At 35.6% G+C, this 22,163-nt stretch overlaps 1 protein-coding gene across 9 annotated transcripts in view; it reads left to right on the forward strand.

Annotated features, from left to right (window-relative positions):
• Positions 1 to 22,163, forward strand: part of PTPN13 (protein tyrosine phosphatase non-receptor type 13) — a 204,806-nt gene that overhangs the window by 128,977 nt on the left and 53,666 nt on the right. For 7 of the 9 annotated variants that reach the window (XR_009052687.1, XM_057727746.1, XM_057727748.1 and 4 more), the window contains 10 exons: positions 143 to 217; positions 345 to 519; positions 2,042 to 2,195; positions 2,455 to 2,593; positions 3,302 to 3,454; positions 6,308 to 6,490; positions 9,138 to 9,300; positions 13,730 to 14,147; positions 14,289 to 14,386; positions 16,195 to 16,251. Coding sequence is in view for 8 of the 9 variants with exons in the window: in XM_057727746.1 (XP_057583729.1) it covers positions 143 to 217; positions 345 to 519; positions 2,042 to 2,195; positions 2,455 to 2,593; positions 3,302 to 3,454; positions 6,308 to 6,490; positions 9,138 to 9,300; positions 13,730 to 14,147; positions 14,289 to 14,386; positions 16,195 to 16,251 (1,615 nt within the window). In the remaining variant the exon portion in view is untranslated. The remainder of the gene's footprint in view (positions 1 to 142; positions 218 to 344; positions 520 to 2,041; positions 2,196 to 2,454; positions 2,594 to 3,301; positions 3,455 to 6,307; positions 6,491 to 9,137; positions 9,301 to 13,729; positions 14,148 to 14,288; positions 14,387 to 16,194; positions 16,252 to 22,163) is intronic. The other 2 variants (XM_057727750.1, XM_057727751.1) reach the window with 1 other exon arrangement.

Raw genomic sequence — 22,163 nt, forward strand, 5'->3', positions numbered from 1 at the left:
TACATTTGTTTCGCATCACTAGTTCTAATAGGATGGCTTTACATGTAGATGATGGTGATGATGATTATTACATTATTTTCCTTTCAAGGAAAGAGGTAGAATAAATAATAAAAACTATTGATTTTGCTTCTGTGATTCACAGAATTTCTTTGGCCCTGAGTTTGTGAAAATGACGATTGAACCATTTATATCTTTGGATTTGCCACGGTCTATCCTTGTAAGTAATAAAACCACTTTGTGTCACTTTTAGACAATAATGTTAGTAATGATTTTTTTAAACAGTTAAAATTCTTACAATGTTTATGTTATTAACTTCATTAATAACTACATTTTTTCAATTGTAGACCAAGAAAGGGAAGAATGAGGATAACCGAAGGAAAGTAAACGTAATGCTTCTGAGTGGACAGAGACTGGAACTGACTTGTGATACCAAAACTATATGTAAAGATGTGTTTGATATGGTTGTGGCCCATATTGGCTTAGTGGAACATCATTTGTTCGCTTTAGCTACTCTGAAAGGTACCAAGACATTTTAAATTCAGGGTGCAATTTGGAAACTTGGCAACAGTGACTTTCTATACCTGTTCTGCCTAATCTTCTTTGGGGAAATATTAACTACATGGATATGTCAGCATTGAGAAGCAGGAGTTAGAAACTCCCTTCCTTTTCCTAACTAGTACATTGTTTTAATAGCTGTGTCTTTTTAGCATCTTCTGTACCTTCTGTACCATGAAGATTTTTCTCTGGTATTGGCTATTTAAAAATAGATTTTAATTGTTATATTTTGGGGACCATTATTTTGTCTACATATGTAATCTAGAAATTAATATCCTGCTAATAAGACTTTGAATATATAGCAGGACCCTATTCTGAATCTCCATATCAACTTCTTCAGCTTACTATCCTCGAAACATAGTGTCTTTCTTAAATGTTGTCAGCTGATGACTGAAAATGTCATTTCACATTTTTTTAAGCATTATGCCCACTGTGACATTCACAATCACAGTGGTCTTAGAATACAGATTCAGTAGAAGCTGCTGCTATTTATCAATTAGAATTGCCATATAATAAGAAACCCTTTGGAGTTGGGATATACTAAATATTTCTTTAATAATTACTGTATTTATAAATTACTCTTCAATATTTCAGATTCCTGTTTACCTCAGAATTTAACTTAAAAAGCTCTGACAACAAAGTACAATAAATTATAACTGAAGGATCAAATTACCCTGAAACCCTACAAGATCAAGATAACGCCATCTTCATCATACAAGAAATACGTCTTTCAACTTAGTTTATTGAATTCTTGTTCCTTAAAAACTAATAATTCATTTTTTAGTCATCCAATAAATATTCAGTTAGTGCTACTGATCTGTCACTTTACTAATTACAGTTTTAAACTAATCATGTAATACTATCTGTATGAAAATATTCAGTTAGAGTGTTTACTTAAAATGTATCTAATTTCTTAAACATTCTGGATAAGTTAGATTTTACTGACTCATCTTTTATTTGGGCAGAATCAATAAGTAAATGATGACATTAAGACTAAAAATAAAATAATTGTTGTTCCTCCTAGGTTTCGATGGTAGCTCAAATATAACAAATAATAGCTAATATTTATTGAATGCTTACTATGTGCCACATGCTTTAAACTACCAAGTGTTTTATGTCCACTATGTCATTTGATCTCTATGACAACCCTAAAAAAGCAGGAATTAGCACTATCCTGATTTTACAGACAAGAAAATTGATGTGTAGGTAGGTTACATAATTTATTCCGTATCATACAGATAGTAAATGATGTGACCACGAGTTGAATCCAGGTCTGTCTATCTTCAGAGCCCTCATTTATAAAAGACTGAACCATACTGCTTCCCATCCTGATGTAGTGCCTGAGAATTCCCTGCCACAGTTCTTAACAATGCTGTTTTATTCTGGTATGAAACTGTTTTGTGCAAGTATGACCACAAAGTGAAGAAATTAAAAGAAAACATGAAAGTATTTTTATTTTATCTGAATATTTTTCATTCTGTTCTAGATAATGAATATTTCTTTGTTGATCCTGATCTAAAATTAACCAAAGTGGCCCCAGAGGGATGGAAAGAAGAACCAAAGAAAAAGAGCAAAGCCTCCATTAATTTTACTTTGTTTTTTCGAATTAAATTTTTCATGGATGATCTTAGTCTAATACAGTGAGTACACAAGAGTTTCTGTGTTTCTCTTTTTGACCCCTGGTCTTTTGAGCCTTTAGTTTACTGATAGTGAATTATTCTGATCAATGATAAAGTCTTGTTTATCATAAAAGAAATATTTCCTTCAGTATAGTTTATTAATTTCTCGTGCTTGATCATAAGTCATCTTGGCAAGTAAACTTATATGCCAAGAAAAAAAATCACCCCAAGATTCAAGATCAAAAGCCTAGATGTCTTATGCGTGTGTTTGTTTTCCCAGACATACTCTGACCTGTCATCAGTACTATCTTCAGCTGCGAAAAGATATCTTGGAGGAAAGGATGCACTGTGATGATGAGACTTCTTTATTGCTAGCATCCTTGGCTCTCCAAGCTGAGTATGGAGATTATCAACCAGAGGTAGGATTTTCTTTTTTTTCCCAGGACAGATTTTGCGTTGGTGTTCTTATCCTCAGCGTGATTAAAGACTAAACCTGGTTGAGGTATTTGCTGTTTAGATCTGGAGATTTTTGAGGCTAGTTTGGTGTCTCAAAATGACCAAGTTCCCTATGTATATTGGTTATTTCAAATCATACAGTGTGGAATTCCTTCCTTCCTCCCTCCCGTTTCAGAGTTTGGGGATATCTAGTACTTAGCCTTCCTTCTCCCTATTTCTAACTAACAGATACCAGACTTAAGGGTTACCAGCCAATTCTGGATCAAAGGGGTCTTCTACCCTCCACGTGGATCCATGCAGTGATGGGCTGAGAACCTAGCAGAGCTCACTCTATGGAGAACACATGTTCAAGGCCAAATGCACCTGAATCAAGTGGACCTAAGAGGAAGGCAGGGAGCGAGAAGAGATTATGCCCCTCAAGCAGCATCCTTCACAGCATTATCGCTTAGCTGTAGTGACATTTGGCCTTTGATTGTCAGTCTCTCCTCAAGCTTGCCGATCCGTTCAGTCATCCTGCCTCGCTGAATAGAAGAGAAAGACAGATGCACTCTCTAAAACTCATTCCTCAGAGAGTATTATAAATAGGAGTACCTTACCTCTTGGTTGAGGCAAGAACTCTAAGATAGGAGGAAGAGGGCAAACAATTTCTTACAAAAACACTCTCCTTCTAGGTTCATGGTGTGTCTTATTTTAGACTGGAGCATTATTTGCCTCCCAGAGTGATGGAGAAACTTGATTTATCCTATATTAAAGAAGAGTTACCGAAATTGCATAATACCTATGCGGGAGCGTCTGAAAAAGAGACGGAGTTAGAATTTTTAAAGGTAAGCATGCAAGATTACAAATGATAAACTTTGTATCTTTTTCAAAGTAAGCAAGAAGTGTTGGAGGCCACACATCTGAAAGTTCAGGTGCTGATAACTGATGCTATATGCTTTATCTCATCTCATTTATTCCTGACTAAAACCATGGTATCTTAATTCTCATTTTGTGAAAGAGAGAACTGAGGCTCAGAGAGGAAATGTAGTGTTCCCAAAGTCAATGGCTGGTATGTGGAGCAAAACTAGGATTTGAACCCGTATCTATCTGGCTATGGATTATATGCTTTTATCCTATTTCATGCTCTCAAAATCAAGATACATTCATAAAGAAGAAACAATTGGATTTTGTGACTGTCTGGATAAGAAAGGCAAGTTCAAACTAATTCTAGAGTTGTTTTGCTTTGTTTTTTCTTAAAAAGCTTAAGATTCAATTGTATCTTCTAAAAATAGTCTTTCCAACTAATTCACAGAGGGGAAAGGGGTTAGAAAATTTGGTTTATAGTTCCAGTTCTGCCACCAGGTTCCTGTAAGACCTTAGATGAGTAACAGTGCATTTATGATCCGAAAAGATAGTACTTTGCAAACTGCCAGTGTGAACAGCAAATATATGATAATATTCTATTCAGAAGAGAAACTTCAGAACATCCTCCTCTTGGGACTTCCCCAGCAGTCCAGTGGTTAAGACTCCCTGCTTCCATTGCAGGGGGCACGGGTTCGATTCCTGGTCAGGGAACTGAGATCCCATATGCCACGTGGTGCAGCCAAAAAAAAAAAAAAAAGAATATTCTCCTGTTGCAGCTTCCCAGGATGTAACAGTGTGCCTTAAATTTGCTGCTCCATAATAAGGGAGCCAAGTTTCCCAGCCCTACGAGTATCTATGAAGGGGTTTCATGCACAGACTCATACCACCTTTAATCTAGTATCATGGTAAGAAAGGCAGGGTGGTTTGTTATGTCTGAGCCTACGTTTAAAGACATTACATTATTTTTTTCCTCAGTTATTACATGTTTATACTTGTAGGAAATAAATATCAAGTTATATTTTTATTAATAAAGGAGAATTTGCATGGGGATTTTCAGACAGTCTTGTATTTGAATTCTTGTTTCAACCAGCTGGGTAAACTTACAGTGTATTTAACCTCTCTGAGCTTCAGTTTTCCCCATTATAAGTATGCTTAATGCATAGTAGGTTGCCCTTCTTCTAATAATGTATCCTGTTACTCCTTTCCTCTTTATCTTGAGCATCTTTCTTCTAAGGATTTTTTTAAAAATCTCATTTATACCCTTCAAAGGTTACCATTCTGCTATATATCATATTGCCTTTGAAAAACTTTTATGTCTTTTTGTAAAACTGCTTTATTGAGGTATAATTTACATACAATAAAATTGACCACTTTTAAATGTTCCATTCAGTGAGTTTTGAAAATATATATACGGCTAAGCAACCACTTCCACAATCATGATAAAGACCAAGAATTAGCAAACTGTGGCCTATTTTGTAAGTAAAGTTTTATTGGAACTCAGCCATGCTCATTTGTTTCCCTGTTGTCTGTATCTGCTTTCACACTGCAAGAGCAGGGTTAAGTAGTTACGGCAGAGATCACATGACCCACAAAGGCAAAAATATTTACTCTCTGACCCTTTAAATGAAACGTTTGCCAACTCCCGATATAACACATTTCCAACACCAAAAATTTCCTCCATGTCCCTTTCCAGTCAGTCCCTTCCCCCCTACTCCTAACCTCTGGCAACTACTGATCTGCTTTCTATCACCATAATTTGTTCTTTTCTAGAATTACATTTAAAGATCAAATATTGCATAGTCTTCTATGTCTGGCTCTTTTCACTTAGAATAATGCTTTTGAGATTCATCCATGGTGTGGTGTGTATAGCAGTTTATTTTTGGCTGAGTATTTTTCTGTTGTACAGATAGCAGCGATTTTTTAATTTTTTTATTTAGTTGATGGATATAAAGCTGCTTTAAACACTCAAATACACATTTTTGCATGAACATATGGTTTTTCTTTTTCTTGAGTAAATACCTATTAGGTTTGCTGGGATCTATGGTAAGTGTATGTATAACTTCTACGAAACTGCCAAATTGTTCTCAAGGGGTTGTACAGTTTTACAGTACTACTTGTAATGTGTGGGATTTCCAGTTGCTCTACACTCTTAACAACACTTGGTATGTTTAGCTTTTTTTTTTCATTTTAGCTATTAAAATAGGTTAAGTAGTGGTATATGATTGTGTTTCTAACTTGTATTTCCCTAATTACTGTTATTTTGAGCATCTTTTCATGTTTGTCGTTCATATATCTTCTTTGTTGAAGTGTCTAATAAAATCTTTTGCCCATTTTTGTATCTGGTTATGTGACTCTTTTTTGTTGAGAAGCACATTTTTTTAATATATTCTAGGTAAAATTCCTTTATCAGATGTGTATTTTATATATATTTATCTCCTGGTCTGTGCCTTGCCTTTGTTTTCCTATTAATGACTTTTGAAGTGCAAAAGTTTCTAATGTTAATGAAGTTTCAGTTTACCAATCTTTCCTTCTGTGGTTACTGCTTTTTATGTCCCATCTAAGAAATCTTTGTCTAACCCACAGTCATAAATATTTTCTAAATTTTGTAGTTTTAGTTCCTGTATTTAAGTCTGCTATCCTTTGGAGGATAATTTTCATATATTGGCTAAAGTAAGGGTCAAGATTTATTTTCTTGGCGTGTGAATATCCAGTTGTTCCAGCAACATTTGTTTAAGAGACTCTCCTTTCCATATTAAATGACATTGATACAACTTCTGTATCTTTAAGTCACCTTTTCCAAGGTGCATTGGTATGTTATGGTATTGTTCCAACAGGTCTGCCAGAGACTGACAGAATATGGAGTTCATTTTCACCGGGTGCACCCTGAGAAAAAGTCACAAACGGGAATACTGCTTGGAGTCTGCTCTAAAGGTGTCCTTGTGTTTGAGGTTCACAATGGAATTCGCACATTGGTCCTTCGCTTTCCATGGAGGGAAACCAAGAAGATTTCTTTTTCCGTATGTCCATTCTAACCCCTTTTGATTCTGTGTTTAAATAGGTGTTGTCGATTTCAAATGTAACATATTAATTGACTTGCCTTAAGGGAACTTTAGACCCTAGCAGTAGGGCTTATATGTCTTAATACTATTTAACTCTTCTTTCTTAGTTGTAGGAAGTATTATTGAGATTTTGTTTTTGGTTTTCTCAGGAGGTGATTTTTAAGAGAATTCTTAGCTGGTTATATGCTCAATTAACTTTAGTTAAGTTACAACCAAGTTGACCTCCCTGTTTATTCAGAACTTATTCTAGGGTACTAATACTTCTCACATGGAGAAAACCCTCTAAGGTATTTAAGATTGATAATTATCTTAACCCCAGTGAACTTTGTCTAGTTCAGTAATAGGTCCCTCACAGCAACTGTTTTTGAATCTCAGGGATCCAGAGATTTACTGGCTTTTATGAACTCGCCTCAGGACTTTCTACAGTTTTAAGTTTTAGTGTACAGTCTCTGGAAATAAAATTAGGAAAGCAATTTTTAGAAAATCATGTTTATGAAAGATAGTGAACTATAGGGGCATATTTTGATTTTGGAAGTAGGTAGAAAATCTGAACATCGAAGTGCAATTGGCAAACTCCAGAGGTAAATCAAAAATCTGTTCAGATATTTGTTTCTCTAATGGTATTCAGGAACTGCTGACATCTTTAGTTTATATTTGGGCTGAAATATGGTCTCACCAGAACAAACAGCATTTGTAAGGATATAATATCAAGGTCCCAACTGACTCTGGATAATCTTCAACCTAGAGACCTTTGAAATCATTTCTAGACCTGATGGTTAGTTGGTTGGTTTCCTTTGAAACCCAGAGATACCACTAAGATTACCAGATAATAATGTAGTCTCTCAGGAAAACCCAGACCATCCTTATCTTCCCAAGATTGTCAAGATCAGGAAGTTACCTAGGTTTAATTTACCTTCTCCAATGGAAATGCTGGCAGAGCAAGTGCCTAGAGGAAACCTTGATTAATTAAATAAAAGTCTAATTTGGACCAGTTTTTAAAAGGCAACAAATCAAATAATCATCCAGCATTCAGCTGTCATTTGCCACCTATGACATCAGCCCTGCAACAAAAATTGAACTAGTTGTGATTAGCTCATTTTTAAAGATCTCCAGTAATAAAGAATAGACCACATTTCCCTGCAAACTATTCCCGTCTTTAACAGCACTTGTTTATCCTGAAGTTCTTTCTCTAATACAGAGCTCTCTTTTTAAAGTCTCTTTTGTTTTTCTTCCGCGGGCTTCTGGAAAAGTTACCCTTCGCCCTTCTCATCTCTTACAACTGAATTCCTTTAGGCACATTTCCTGTCCAGTCCAAGAGTTAACACTTAGAATCAATTATCCTTATGATCTGTTTCAAACCTGTACAGCTTTACAACTGTGGAGTTCAACCTCCTTGGGAATTACTTAATAGTGGTTAAATGCAATGTTTGTTAGGAAAAAAATTTCCCAACTATTTGAAGGTTACTAGGTATACTGCTGGTAGTCAGGATACTGGTTTGGTGCTACTATATCTTTAACTCCTCTCTAATACTTGCTGATTTCCTTTTTTTTAACCAAGAGAGAACAGGATCCTCAAGATTTCATTGGTAACAACATCTAGCAAGAATTTAATAGTCTTTTTTTATTTTTAAGACCAGGAATTATGAAGATGGCACCTGCATGAGTGAAGTTTGAGTAATACTCTGTTAACATCTCTTTTGTGAGCCTACGAAATTTGACTTGTCTGTGCTTATTTCTGCATTTGACAGAAAGACAAGGGGCATGATATAGAGGGAATAATTTGCACAGTAGACGAAGCCAAGAGCTACAGTAGAATCTAGCTGGGTTTGAGCAGTTCTCCAGAGACATTAGCCTTAGATCCCTGACAAGTTGAATGTTAGTCTTTTAAGGCATGTGACTCACTGCAAACCTTACCACATAGGTCGCAATATTTCAGGGTCTCCTCTTACATAAGAAACATTCGTTTTTAAGAAACAGGGAGATAAAACTGGTTAGTGGTTCTCTTCCTTTCCCGGAATTTGGCAAGAATCACTGTCTCTAAATATTGATGTGTTTCATCTCTCAGCCCAGCAGTTATGTTATCTGGTGTTTCTGAATTCCAGTATTTTCCTTAACTTCCCCCATCTTCTACCCCAGCCTTCATGCCACCAAGATTTTTCTTGACTGAATCACAGTACTTATTATTGCATATTAATATCAGTTTTTGTTGAACTTCAATTTCTTTATCCAAAGGAGTAGAACATATATTTCTTGTAATTTCTTTTTCAGATAATTCCGGTGTTTGTAAACATTGCAGTAAACTCAAAATATCAGTAATCTTTAAAGGAAACTCTTTCCCTTGCTGGTGGCTGGTATACAGTCTATACAATCTGATTTAGGATACAGTTTCTAACAGTGGCAAATAATATTAATTTCATTTACTTTCTGAATTTCTAATAATACAGGGTTACATTTTTCTGTATTTATATTAGATATAGGTCAATGAATATTCATGCCTAATAACATGAAATAAAAATAATATCTCTACTTATTCATTATTGTTTGGTCCTGTACTGAAGTGATAGGACAGTATCCTAATTTTAAATACCCTTGATTAATATTGTAGAAAAAGAAAATCACATTGCAAAATACATCAGATGGAATAAAACACGCCTTCCAGACAGACAACAGTAAGATATGCCAGTACCTGCTGCACCTCTGCTCTTCCCAGCATAAGTTCCAGCTGCAAATGAGAGCAAGACAGAGCAACCAAGATGCCCAGGATATTGGTAAGGAGAAACTATTTCAGATGACTCCAGGGTAAATGCATGATTTTTGGCACAATCTTTAAAAGAACTATGTTTAGGATGAAAATGACAAGGTATGTAGATGTTAAATGACTAAGTCAAGTTCATAAAGGTGTCATAAATAAAGCCAAGATGTCCATTTCATGTTTATTTTGAAAACAGCACCCCTGATCAGTCAAGGAGTACCTGTTGAACTATTTTGTGCTTATTGTTAGGCTAGCTGATGTAAGTATTGTTAAAAGTTTCAGACATATTCTCTACCCGTGGTAAACTTATACACTGATTGGGAAGATAAGACCAACAAACATGAAACAATAATGCACAATAGAGGGTCAGGCTTTTAATAACAGGTTATAGTGTACAATCTCTATGATCTACACTACAGGAGGAAGGGGAGGTCAGGGGATAGAGTATGTGAGTGGTGACACTTGAATTGGAATTTGAAGAACAAAAATAATTAAGTAGGTTGACGATAAATGGAAGGGCGTTCCAGATAAGGGAAAGAACATGGGCAACAAGGCAGAGGGCGGGTATGCACCGAGCACGGGGAAGTTACATACCATAACAGTTCTGGGGGTGACAGATTTCAGTTTTACTTGGTCACATCCCTGTTCTGAGGCTGATATGAATAAGCATCGTACCCAGTGTGAAGTGCTCAGGAGAGTGGTTTCAGTTCCTTTTGAAAAGGAACCAACAGAAGAAACCAGTTTAGCTCTGAAAAAAGTCTCAGTCAGAACTGAAATATTTAAAGCTTACTCTGCAAGACCATATGTAGAGATTAACGTTATAGGGAGTCTAGTACTGCATATTAAATTCTTAAGACTTCAGTGAAACACTCTGAAGAATCTGTTTAAAAAATTAAATGTGATAGCACTGATGACTTTGTGCAGCACAGCCCTGTGAATTCTTTATCTGAACTTTCTCATATCCTAAAATCGTACGGAAGATATATTCCCTGAAGAGTCAGGCTGGGGTGATGGCAGTCATCACTGGGGTGATGGCACTCATCAGTAGATGTTTCTCAGTCTTTCCGAGTCAAGACGGTAGGGGCTGTACACTTAGTAAAAGTGACGATTCCAGAAACCTGCCTGACAGTGAATCGCAGTCTTTGGGCACTGGGTCCCTGGAATCTGCATTTTTAACATGCTTTCCTCATTAATGATTTCATGCATGCTGAAATATAACGATTGCTGTAATCTCATTGTTCCTTTTCTTTCCCTGATTTGCTCTGCTAAAAAATGTGTATGCTCTTATATATTTTCAAAGTATAGTAAAATATCATACTTATGAGAGCTGTCAGTATCCCTACTTGGACTAATATTCTATTCAGTACAAGTCAGAATTGAATAATTGAGGGTTACATCATTATAGATGTTGTATAGTGTGCAGCGGTGAAGAGTCAGAAAACTATGCAGCCAGCCTTCCACCCTCAACATTTCAGTGGTATATTGTGGTAGTTAAGAACATGAACTGTGGGGCAAGACTGCCAGTGTCCAAACCTCACTCTATTACTTGCAAACTCTGAAACCGTGGGCAGGTGACTCAAACTCTGTGCCTTAGTTCCCCGTCTGGTAAAATGGTTATCAGAATGACAATACCAACATCATAAGGTTATCGTGAAGATGAAATGAATTCATACATGTAAAAGTGCCTGGCACAAAATAAGTGTGGAATAAATATTCACCATCCTTATCACCATCATCATTGGTTTACCATGACTACCACTAGTTACAGTAGTAGTGTAGTAGTAAAATGATCTCAGGAAAGTAGTTGACTTTTTGAAGTCTCATTTTCTTTATCCACAAAGTGGGAATGTTCTATGTATCTCAGTTTTGCCCCTCAGAACACAGCTGTGTATCCTTAAACTCATATGTAAAAGGACTTTAAGATGGTATCATCAACATCTATTCCCTGATTTTTTAAGCCTTGAAAGGAACTATTTTCTGCTTGAAATCAGCTTAGAAGTAACTACCTGCCTACTTAACTGTCTGTACTAGGCAAGTGAAAATAACCAGTGTTATTTATAGGAGGTTATTGGGCTCGCAAGTGTATGTCGCTTCTTTAGAGTCATAGGATATGGGTGCTAGAAAGAACCTTAGAAGCCATTAAGTCCAAATTTTACTGATGAGAAAACAGGTTCAGAGAAAAGAGTGTCTCACTTAACCTCATGGTTAGAGGGCAAAGGAGACTAGAACCTGATCTCTAATTCCTAATCCAATACTCTTTCTATTTAAGTTTCCAAAGACCTAATTTGCATGGAATTAAGATTAATAATCATTTACTGAGCACTTACTACATGCTAGGTGCTATGGGTTAACAGAAATAAATAAAGCCCCTGTACTCAAAAGAGCATACAATTGATGACATAAGGAAATACAAAACAGGTACAAGAGACTGAACAATAGCACAGTGTGGACTGCAGACTGAGTGTGGAACTGGCAAGTCTTTGAGTTCAAGTTTGAAACATTAGTAATAGGATATAGGTTCATTCTAATGTCCTTTTCCATCCTGGTGGTCCATGCTGGAGTCCTTTCCGGGTGAAAGGCAGTAGGATAGTAGAAACGTGGGTAGTTTATTATTCCATCCCATGTTATATGTGCAATATTTTAAGTCCTACCCAGGAGTGAGCTATGAATGGATTTGAGTAGCATAATCCTTGGTATGTTTACAAAACAGATATAACCTAAGCTGAACTGGCTGTCCCTTCTCCTGCCAAAGTTTGGTCTACATTTTCCTTTAGGGTGAAGAAATCTGTTGGGTGTAGAGGCATTTCCCAGTAGTTGAATCTGTTTAAGACTCAGTTTTGTGTCTTTGAATAAAGTCTGCTCTCGAAGTAAAAGGAAATAGAATTAATGTTATCTGCTCTTATAAAAACTCTATTTTAAGCTAAAGATCATCCTGGGAATTTAAAACAAAAGTCTTCTTTTTATTATCATGTTTTAACTTGGTGTCCACTTCTACTTCAGAGAAAGAATGTTGAGTTTTCCTGGTGACGAGACATGTTTATTTAAACTTCATTCCGATGCATGAATATGGAAGAATTTCATTGTTTTCCTATCTGTTTACGCCTGAGATGAAATATTAATTTTTAATCTTCCTAGGAATTAGAAGATAAATGAAACAGAATCTAAAGATCTAACTCAGCAACATTTGACATTTTCTTTTTAAAAGCAAGTTTTTGCAGCTGTTTTACATAGTGGTCAAGCCGTATTCCCTATAGAGTGCAACACAGGGTTGGTACTTTCCATGGGGGGACCAATCGCAGTGCCTCGTGGTGTGGATTCCTAATGCATGAACAACCAAACCACTTGAAATTCTGTGCTCCTGATCCTTTATAAACATGAAAGGATTTTGATGCCAAAATTCTGTGATGCAATGCTTTTGTTCATAGCCTCAAAATATTCAAATACTGACATGACATTGGTTCTCACAAAATAGAGTAGCCAATCGCTTGTTATAAGGTATCTCTAAATTTGGCCCCTGAAAAAATACTTTGGATATGTATTTAGGAGTGAAAGGAATTTAAGCATAAAGAGAACCCCAGCTCCTTAATCATGTTAATTAACAGAAACAAAAGAGAAAAGACAAGAAATGTGTGATTCTCTCCTGGCTCCTCTGCCTCAGTTAAATCAGGAAAAGTCTACAAGGTGGGCAGGTGGTATTGGCACAGTAAAGAAACGACAGAAAATTTGCCATAAAAGGTTTTTGTTTTGGTTTGGGGTTTTGGGTTTTTTTGTTTGTTTGGGGGTTTTTTTTTTTAGTAGTAGTAGTTTTATTGAGATCTAATTCACATACCATACAATTTACCCACTTAAAGTACACAATTCAGTGATTTTTAGTATATCTGCATTGTTAACAGAGTTGTGCCAACATCACCACAATCTGTCATAAGCTTTTAAAAATATAGTTAGAACTTTTTCTCTTGGCAGAGCTCTCCTCTGCACAGCTTTCTTTAGGCATGCTCTCACCATACTGGCCTATCCAGGTTTTATCTCTCCCTCTCCCCATCCTTGGTTTGTTGATATTTTAGCAGAGACACTGCTAGGATTAAAATTTTCTCTGTCAAATGTCATTCTCCTTTCTAACTGAAAACTGTAATTGGGAACTGGGGGTCAGCAAGCCTGAATGAAGCCTGAATATAATTAGATCCAAGAAAATCACGAGATGATGTAAGGAAATGCTGACCAGGCCCTGGCTGTGAGAAAGCTGCAAGGATGGAGAGATGGTATGAAAACCAGGATCTTCCAACCTCCTTTTTAAAATCCTCGATGGCCCTCTTTGAAAGCTACCTACTTCTGCTGGCAATCAAAATGATTAAAAATTGCATGCTGTTTTTTATTTGTTAAAATAGCTCTTCTCATAAAGGTGCTGTGGTGTTTCCATCATGTAAAGCAATCCTATTTCCTTGTAGAGAGAGCTTCGTTTAGGAGCCTGAATCTCCAAGCAGAGTCCGTTAGAGGATTTAATATGGGACGAGCAATCAGCACTGGTAGTCTGGCCAGCAGCACCCTGAACAAACTTGCCGTTCGACCTCTGTCCGTGCAAGCTGAGATTCTGAAGAGACTATCCTGCTCAGAGCTGTCGCTTTACCAGCCACTGCAAAACAGTGCAAAAGAGAAGAGTGACAGAGCTTCATGGGAGGAAAAGCCTAGAGGGATGAGTAAATCGTACCACGATCTCAGTCAGGCCTCTCTCTATCCTCATCGGAAAAATGTCACTGTTAACATGGAATCCCCACCACAGACCATTGCGGAGGTGGTAGGAAAACCATTTCACCAGATGGCGAGATCTGATACAGAATCTTTGGCAGGATTCGCAAAACTTAATAAGTAAGAACATACTTAACTAACCCAAACTACATATTTGTAAATTCTACATTTCATAGTTTTGTTTTCGTTTTTATAATTTATTATTTTCATCATATTTTTTTACATTGACACTTCCCCTCCACCTTCCTTTTCCCTCTTTAGTTCAAAGTCTGTTGCAAGTTTAAATAGAAGTCCTGAAAGGAGGAAACATGAATCAGACTCTTCATCCTTTGAAGACCCTGGTCAAGCATATGTTCTAGGTCAGCACAAACAAGCTTACCTTCTTTTCTCCCATACCTCGTGCTCATAATGAAGTAAAGGAGACAGTATTAATTACCAGGAAATTATTTTTAGCTCTTTGACCTAATTGCCAAAACTTTTTGTGAATATAAAATTTCAGGCTACTTAAAAATTACCAAGTCAAATCAAAAATTGGCTTAAGAAGTGATTGCCTCATGGCATAGACTGTTAGCTTTCTCTTGGTCTCAATTAAAAGCTATGACAGTCTTACTGAGGGAACCCAGACAGTCTGATGCCATGGCTTTGGATAGCCTTCCTTTGGATTTTCCTTATAGTCTGTGAGAATAGGCTCCACTAAATGTTATATTTTTTTTAAAGAGAAGTTTATGTAGGGTACTTTCAGAATGGAATTATGTCTAGAAAGAGATAGCGTTATGAAATGTGCTGTGGTTGTTAGGTAGACATTCTTAGTTGATTTCAGTTTTCTCAAGTTCTCCCAGCTAGCTGGGGCCTATGAACTATTTAAGTATAGACAGAAGTTGTTTGTGTTTATAAATGCACACTACCTTATAAGATAAACAGTTAAGGATTCCTGTTGTTTTATGCATCTTAAAAGGGAAATGCATGGGAATCAATCTTTTAGAAAAGTAGATATTTAAGCACAGAGGTCTGAATGACTACTCAAAATAAGAAACAGCTGGGGATGATGACTTAGAGGGCTAGGATAGGGAAGGTGGGAAGGAGTTGTGGGAGGAAGGGGATATGGGGATATATGTATAAATACAGCTGATTCACTTTGTTATACAGTAAAAACTGGCACAACAGTGTAAAGCAATTATACTCCAATAAAGAGCTTAAAAAAAAAAAAGAAACAGCTGGGGAGACAAGCAGTCAACAAGGATACCCTTTTCTTCGGCTGTTTTACTAAATAATACTAATTAACTCTCCCTTGGAACTGTGATCATAACTATACAAAGTTAGAAAGTATTTTTTCACCCTATATTTGGGTTGAGGATATGTGAAGTAAATGAAGTCAAAGAGACCTGTACACTATAGTCAATAAATATTTATGGAAAGTCACATTGCTTTATTAATATAGGTTTTCACAACTTTCAGAGATTATACTATCATCAGTTTAAATTGAATTGGTTAAAAAAAAAAACTGTAAACAGATGAAAGGCAAGACTTCATCTTTTTTTTTTTTTTTTTTTTTTTTAAGACTTCATCTTATAGGTTACCATATGCATTGAAAATAGCCTAAAAAGACACTGATTTAATCTTTTAGAAAATAATTTTCAGTGTGTTCGTCTATAATGGGATCTCTTATAGATTCTAAGCTATTTTCATTACTAAGGCTTTTTCCTGCATAAAAATTCATCACATGTCGGAGGTAGAGTAGTAAATATTCCATAGGAAAACACAAGTAAAATAAATTCAACCATAAAAGAAAATTTATTTTTTGTAGTTGTTTTTGATCGATTATTCATTCTTACTGAATATTGAACTTCCTTTTAACATTTGAACAAATACTTTTAAAATTCATTTTAGTTTCATCATTTTATATATGACATCAAAATGTCATTGTCAGAAACAATACATTTGTGTTTAAGTTTATTCTGCAAAACAAGTTGGTTTGCTTAACTTGGACATTAAAAGTAGTGGGGGGAGAAAAGTCCATTGTGGGGAGACATATTTTTCTGAGTATAAATAAAAGAATTTGTTGCTGTCTTAATGTTTTATTGATTTTTATGAGTTTATCAGAAGAATTACTTCTGTATATAGTATCTGACCATTTTTAAACTGTCTAATAATTTAATTTATACCACAGGAATGACTTTGCCTAGTTCTGGAAATTCTTCATCCCAAGTACCCTTAAAAGAAAATGGTAGGTTTACAAAGTGTTTTTCCCCTCATTTCCATCATAATTTTTCTCTTGTAGCTTATAAGATAGTCATGGACCTACTAATAAAGAGCTTTCAATTCCACGTCAAAGACTTTAGGCCTTACATTGGGGTCAGAAGGGAGTTGTGGTTTTCAGCGTCTTGGTGATGTGTTGGGACCTGTAATGTAGACTAATGTTGATGAATGAGAGAAATGACAAGTTTGAGATAAGGACACTAATTGGGGAGCTAAGATAGTTTAGGTGGGAGATAATTTTGATTGAAAAGTGTTTTAACTGAGGCAGTTGTTTGAAAGGGATGCTTCAACTCAATCTTGAAATAAAAGGAGTGTTAATTCAGGCAGCGGTGTGGATAAGTATTCCAGACCAAGGGCGTAGTGTGATCAAAGACATGCAGACGTGAGAAGATAACAGATTCAAGGGAGATTCAAGAATCTCAGTATGGAGGTATGTTGGGGCCAGATTGAAGGTCAAGAGCTAAATGGGTACTAGCTGTGAGTCTTAACATAAATCTTTCGGGAAGAATTTGAAGACTTTAAATGTTGAGATTAATAGTTTGGAAAGACTAAGAAGAAACGAAATTGTAGGAAGAAGACTTTGTGCAATGATTTGAAAGTCAATGGATTCAAAATTTTTAGAATTTAGGTTACAAAATATTTTCATGTACGTCATCTGATTTTTCTAACAACTTTCATGGTTATAAAGAATACTATCATCACTATGTATACACTACTTTCCTCCAAAAATGTTTGTTTTATCCTCATATTCTTAAAGTTGAAATAAGCAGAAGCATGATGCGAAAGAAGCAAATATGCTGATCAAAAGTGTTAATATAGTTAAACTTGATGAAGCTTCAAGTTTAGCTTAAAGAGCCAAGGCAAAAATGAAGGCATGAAAATTGGTTGAACCATATGAAACTGTTGTTTTTGTAGGTCACAACCGTCAGACATAGGTAACCTATTTTGTATAATTTTTATTCTCTGATAGAAATACACGTACCAATTCTTCAAGAGAGGAACATTTTTCTTGAAAGCAAAATTGGGTCCAAAAAAGTAAATCTTTTTATTTTTATATCTTAAGTACTCGTATAAATGAAAGACTTTTTCATCTCCTATTTTTTAATGTACTAATCCTCAAAAAATCTGAGGGCATACCATTAAAGAAAAACTTATTCAACTTAGACCTAAGTTACTAAGACCTTATTATGTAGCTTTTTGATGACCAGATGTCTTACATGGACCAAAGTTAGGGTACCTCTCTACCTAAAAACAGCTCCGTTATTAACATGTCCATAATGGTTGTACTTATCGATTGACAGTTATTGAGTGCTCACTATGTGCCAAACACTGTTCTAAGCACTTTAGCTTTCTCTCTCAGTCCCCACAACAATCCTAGGTGGAGCGAATGTTATTTCCTTTTCACAAATAAGAAGCCAAAGCACGGAGAGGTTGAGTTGCACAATAAGTCATGGGGCTGGCAAAAGCTGGGGCCATGGTTTTGAATGCGGGATGTTTGTTTCCAGAGCCTACACTCTAATCCACTCTTTAGAATGTCTCCAAGCATAATAATGCCTAATTATTTTTAGGTATTGTTTTTCCCAGCTAAACTTTTGAAATAAGCTGGATAATAATCCGTTCAAGGATGAGAGCCCAAAATGTGTTTTTACCTAGGTTCTAATGGAAAAGAATATGAATTAACATTGCGTACCAAATGACCAGCCTGTGCAGGGCAGAGTCTGTGTTTAAACCTCTAGGCACTCTTCCCACCTGTACCCTACAGAGGGGCCAACCCACCTTCCCATGGAGGTGTTCCCCAGTTGGCTTACAAACAGCTTTATATTTTCTTCAAAATTCTCCTTGAATCTGTCCAAGTAACCCTGAATTAGTGCTCTGTTGAGAACTGAGTTTTGACATTATGGAGCATGGCAAACATGTTTTTCCAAATAAGGTAAATGAAGACTAAAATGTTAAATTCCTTGCCCATGGGTCAAATATAGGACTTTTTATTCTAATTTCAGTGTTTTTCCTTGCTGGCCAAGCTTATTAAGAGAAAATTATAAATGAGCATTAGTTAATACTGAATTATTTATCACTTAATACAAGGACCAATGAATAAAATGCAATCTTAACCTTTTACAACTTTCAGAGACTCATAAAGAGTGTGAAACTTAGAAGATAAAAGAAAAAAGGCAGGAGTCTTCCAATCTCATGAAACAAATATGGAAAGGATTCCAATCCTTTGACTAATTGTGATTTCAAAAAAAAGGGTTGCTTAACCTTTCAAAAAAAGACACATCTTATAATAGTTCTTTTTTCTTTTTTTTAAATTATAGTTGATTTACAATATTAGCTTCCAGTGTACAACATAGTGATTCAGTGTTTTATACACTATTAAAAGTTATTACAAAACAATGGCTATAATTCCCTGCACTGTATAATATATCCTTGTTGCTTATCTATTTTATACATGGTAGCTTATATGTCTTAATCCCGTACCTCTATCTTGACCCTCCCCACTTCCATCTCCCAACTGGTGACCATTGGTTTGTTTTCTATATCTGTGAGTCTGTTTCTGTTTTGCTATATACATTGATTTGTTTTATTTTTTAGATTCCACATATAACTGATATTATACGGTATTCTCTGTCAAACATTTCACTAAGCACAATATTCTCTACGTCCATCCATGTTGCTGCAAATGGCAGATTTCATTCCTTTTTATGGCTGAGCAATATTCCATTGTATATATGTATATATACCACATCTTCTTTATCCATTCATCTGCTGATGGACATTTGGGTTGCTTCTGTAACTTGGATAATTGTAAATAGTGCTGCTATGAACCTTGGAGCACATGTATATTTTTGAATTAGTGGTTTTGTTTTTTCTGGTTATATACCCAGGAGTCGAGTTGCTGGGTCATATGGTAGTTCTGTTTTTAGTTTTTTGAGAAACATCTATACTGTTTTCCATAGTGGCTGTACCATTTTACATCCCACCAGCAGTGTACAAAGATTCCCTTTTCTCCACACCCTCAGCAACATTTGTTATTTGTAGACTTTTTGATTGTGGATAGCCATTCTGACCAGATATGAGGTGATAGCTCACTGTAGAATTGGCATTTCTGACAATTACTGATTTCAAGCAACTTTTCATGTGCCCGTTGACCATTTGTATGTCTTCTTGATCTTATGACCATTTTTTTATTTGGTTGTTTTTGTTATATTGAGTTGTGTGAGTTATTTATGTATTTTTGATATTACCCCTTTTCAGTCATATCATTTACAAATATTTTCTCCCATTCAGCAGGCTGTCTTTTCATTTTTATAAGTGGTTTTCTTTGCTTTGCAAAAGGTTTTAGGTTTAATTGGGTCCTATTTGTTTATTTTTGCTTTTATTTCTTTTGCCTTATGAGGCAGATCCAAAAAAATATTGCTACAGTTTTTGTCAAAGTATGTTCTGTGTATGTTCTCATCTAGGAGTTTTATGGTTTCAGGTCTTTGATCCATTTGGGGTTTACTTTTATATATGGTATGAGGAAATGTTCTAATCTCATTCTTTTACATATAGCATTCCAGGTTTTTCAGCAATACTTATTGAAGAGGCTGTCTTTTCTCAATTGTATTTTCTTGCCTCTTTTGCCATAGAATAATTGATCGTAGGTGCATGGATTTATTTCTGGATTCTCTGTTCTGTTCCACTGATCTATGTGTCTGCTTTTGTGCCAGTATCGTGGTGTTTTGATTACTGTAGCTTTGTAGTATAATCTGGAATCTGAGAAGATGATATCTCCAGCTTTGTTCTTTTTTCTCAAAATTGCTTTGGCAATTCAGGGTCTTTTGTTGTTCCATATAAATTCTAGAATTATTTCTTATAGTTCTGTGAAAACTATCATGGGTATTTTGATAGGGATTTCATTAAATCTGTAAAGTGCTTTGAGTAGTATGGCCATTTTAACAATATTAATTCTTCCAATCCAAGAGCATGGTATATCTTCCCATTTCTTTGTATCATCTTCATTTTCCTTTATCAGTGTCTTATAGTTTTCAGAGTGTAGGTCATTCACCAATTTGGTTAAGTTTGTTCCTAGGTATTCATTCTCTTTGATGTGATTTTAAAATGAATTGTTTTTTTTATTTGTTTTTGGTTTTTTGCTTTTGTTTTTGTTTTGGGTTTTGTTTTGTTTTTTTTTAACTTTCTTATAGTTCATTATTAGTGTATAGAAAAGCTACCAATTTCTATGTATTAATCTTGTATCCTACAACTTTATTGAGTTCATTAGTTTTTTGGTGGAGACTTTAGGATTTTCTATTTAAAGTATCATGTCATGTGCAAATAATGACAGTTTTACTTCCTCCCTTTCAATATATAGATGTCTTTTATTTCTTTCTGATTGTTGTGGCTAGGACTTCAGTGCTATGTTGAATAGAAGTGGCAAGAGAGGCATCCTTGTCTTGTTCCTGAATTTAGAGGAAAGACTTTCAGCTTTTCACTGTTGAGTATGATGTTAGCTGTGAGTTTGTCATAAATGGCCTTTATTATGTTGAGATATGTTCTCTCCAACCAACTTTGATGAGAGTTTTTATCATGAATGGATGTTGAATTTTGTCAAATGCTCTTTCTGTATCTATTGAGATGATCGTGTGGTTTTTTCCTTTTGTTAATGTGGTGTATCACATTGATTGATTTGGGAAAGCTGAATGATCTCTGCATCCCTGAAATAAATCCAGCTTAATCATGGTATATGATCCTTTTTCTGTATTGTTGCATTTGGTTTAGTAATATTTTGTTGAGGATTTTTGCATCTATTTTGGATGGAGATGGTGTAATGGATGATCACCTCATGGAATGAATTTGGGAGTGTTCTGTCCTCTTCAATTTTGGGGAATAGTATAGATATAATTTCTTCTTTATATTTTTGGTAGAATTTCCCAGTGAACTGCCCAGTCCTGGACTTTTGTTTGCTGGGAGGTTGTTTTTTGTTTGTTTGTTTTGGGGGTTTTTGGTTTGGGTTTGGCTTTTTTTGGTTTTTTTTTTTTTCTTCTTTTTTAATTTATTGCCTGCATTGGGTCTTTGTTGCTGTGCAAGCTTTCTCTAGTCGTGAAGAGTGGGGACTACTCTTTGTTGCAGTGTGCAGGCTTCTTATTGCAGTGGCTTCTCTTGTGGAGCATGGGCTCTAGGTGCGTGGGTTTCAGTAGTTGTGGCACACAGGCTCAATAGTTGTGGCTTGCAGGCTCTAGAGCGCAGGCTCACTAGTTGTGGCACACGGGCTTAGCAGCTCCACGGCATGTGGGATCTTCCCAGACCAGGGCTCAAACCTGTGTCCCCTCCATTGGCAGGCAGATTCTTAACCACTGCGCCACCAGTGAAGCCTTGTTTGTTTTTTTTTAATTACAAATTCAGTTTTACTACTATTGATCAGTCTGTTCAAATTGTCCGTTATTTCTTGACTCAGTCTTGGCAGGCTGTATGTTTTTAGAAATTTGTCCATTTATTCTAGGTTATCCCATTTGTTGGCATGTAACTGTAATGTTCTCTTATGATTTTTGTATCTCTGTGATATTGATTGTTATTTTTCCTTTCATTTCTTATTTGTTTATTGGTTCTTCTCTCATTTCTTCTTGGTGAGCCTGGCTAAAGGTTTATCAATTTTGTTTATCTTTCAAAAAACTAGCTCTTGGTTTCATTGATCTTTTTTTTTTTTTTTTTTTTTTGGTCTGTATTTTTTTTAAATTTCCTCTCTGATCTTTATTATTTCCTTCCTTCAGCTGACTTTGGGCTTCGTTCTTTTCCTGTTTCTTTTAGTTGGTAGGTTAGGTTGTTAAAAACTTCCCTCTTAGAATTACTTTTGCTACATCTCATAATTTTGGAGAACTGTGTTTCCATTTTCTTGTCTTG

Source organism: Hippopotamus amphibius, chromosome 3 (genome assembly GCF_030028045.1).
Source record: "Hippopotamus amphibius kiboko isolate mHipAmp2 chromosome 3, mHipAmp2.hap2, whole genome shotgun sequence".
Classification (NCBI taxonomy): Eukaryota; Metazoa; Chordata; class Mammalia; order Artiodactyla; family Hippopotamidae; genus Hippopotamus; species Hippopotamus amphibius.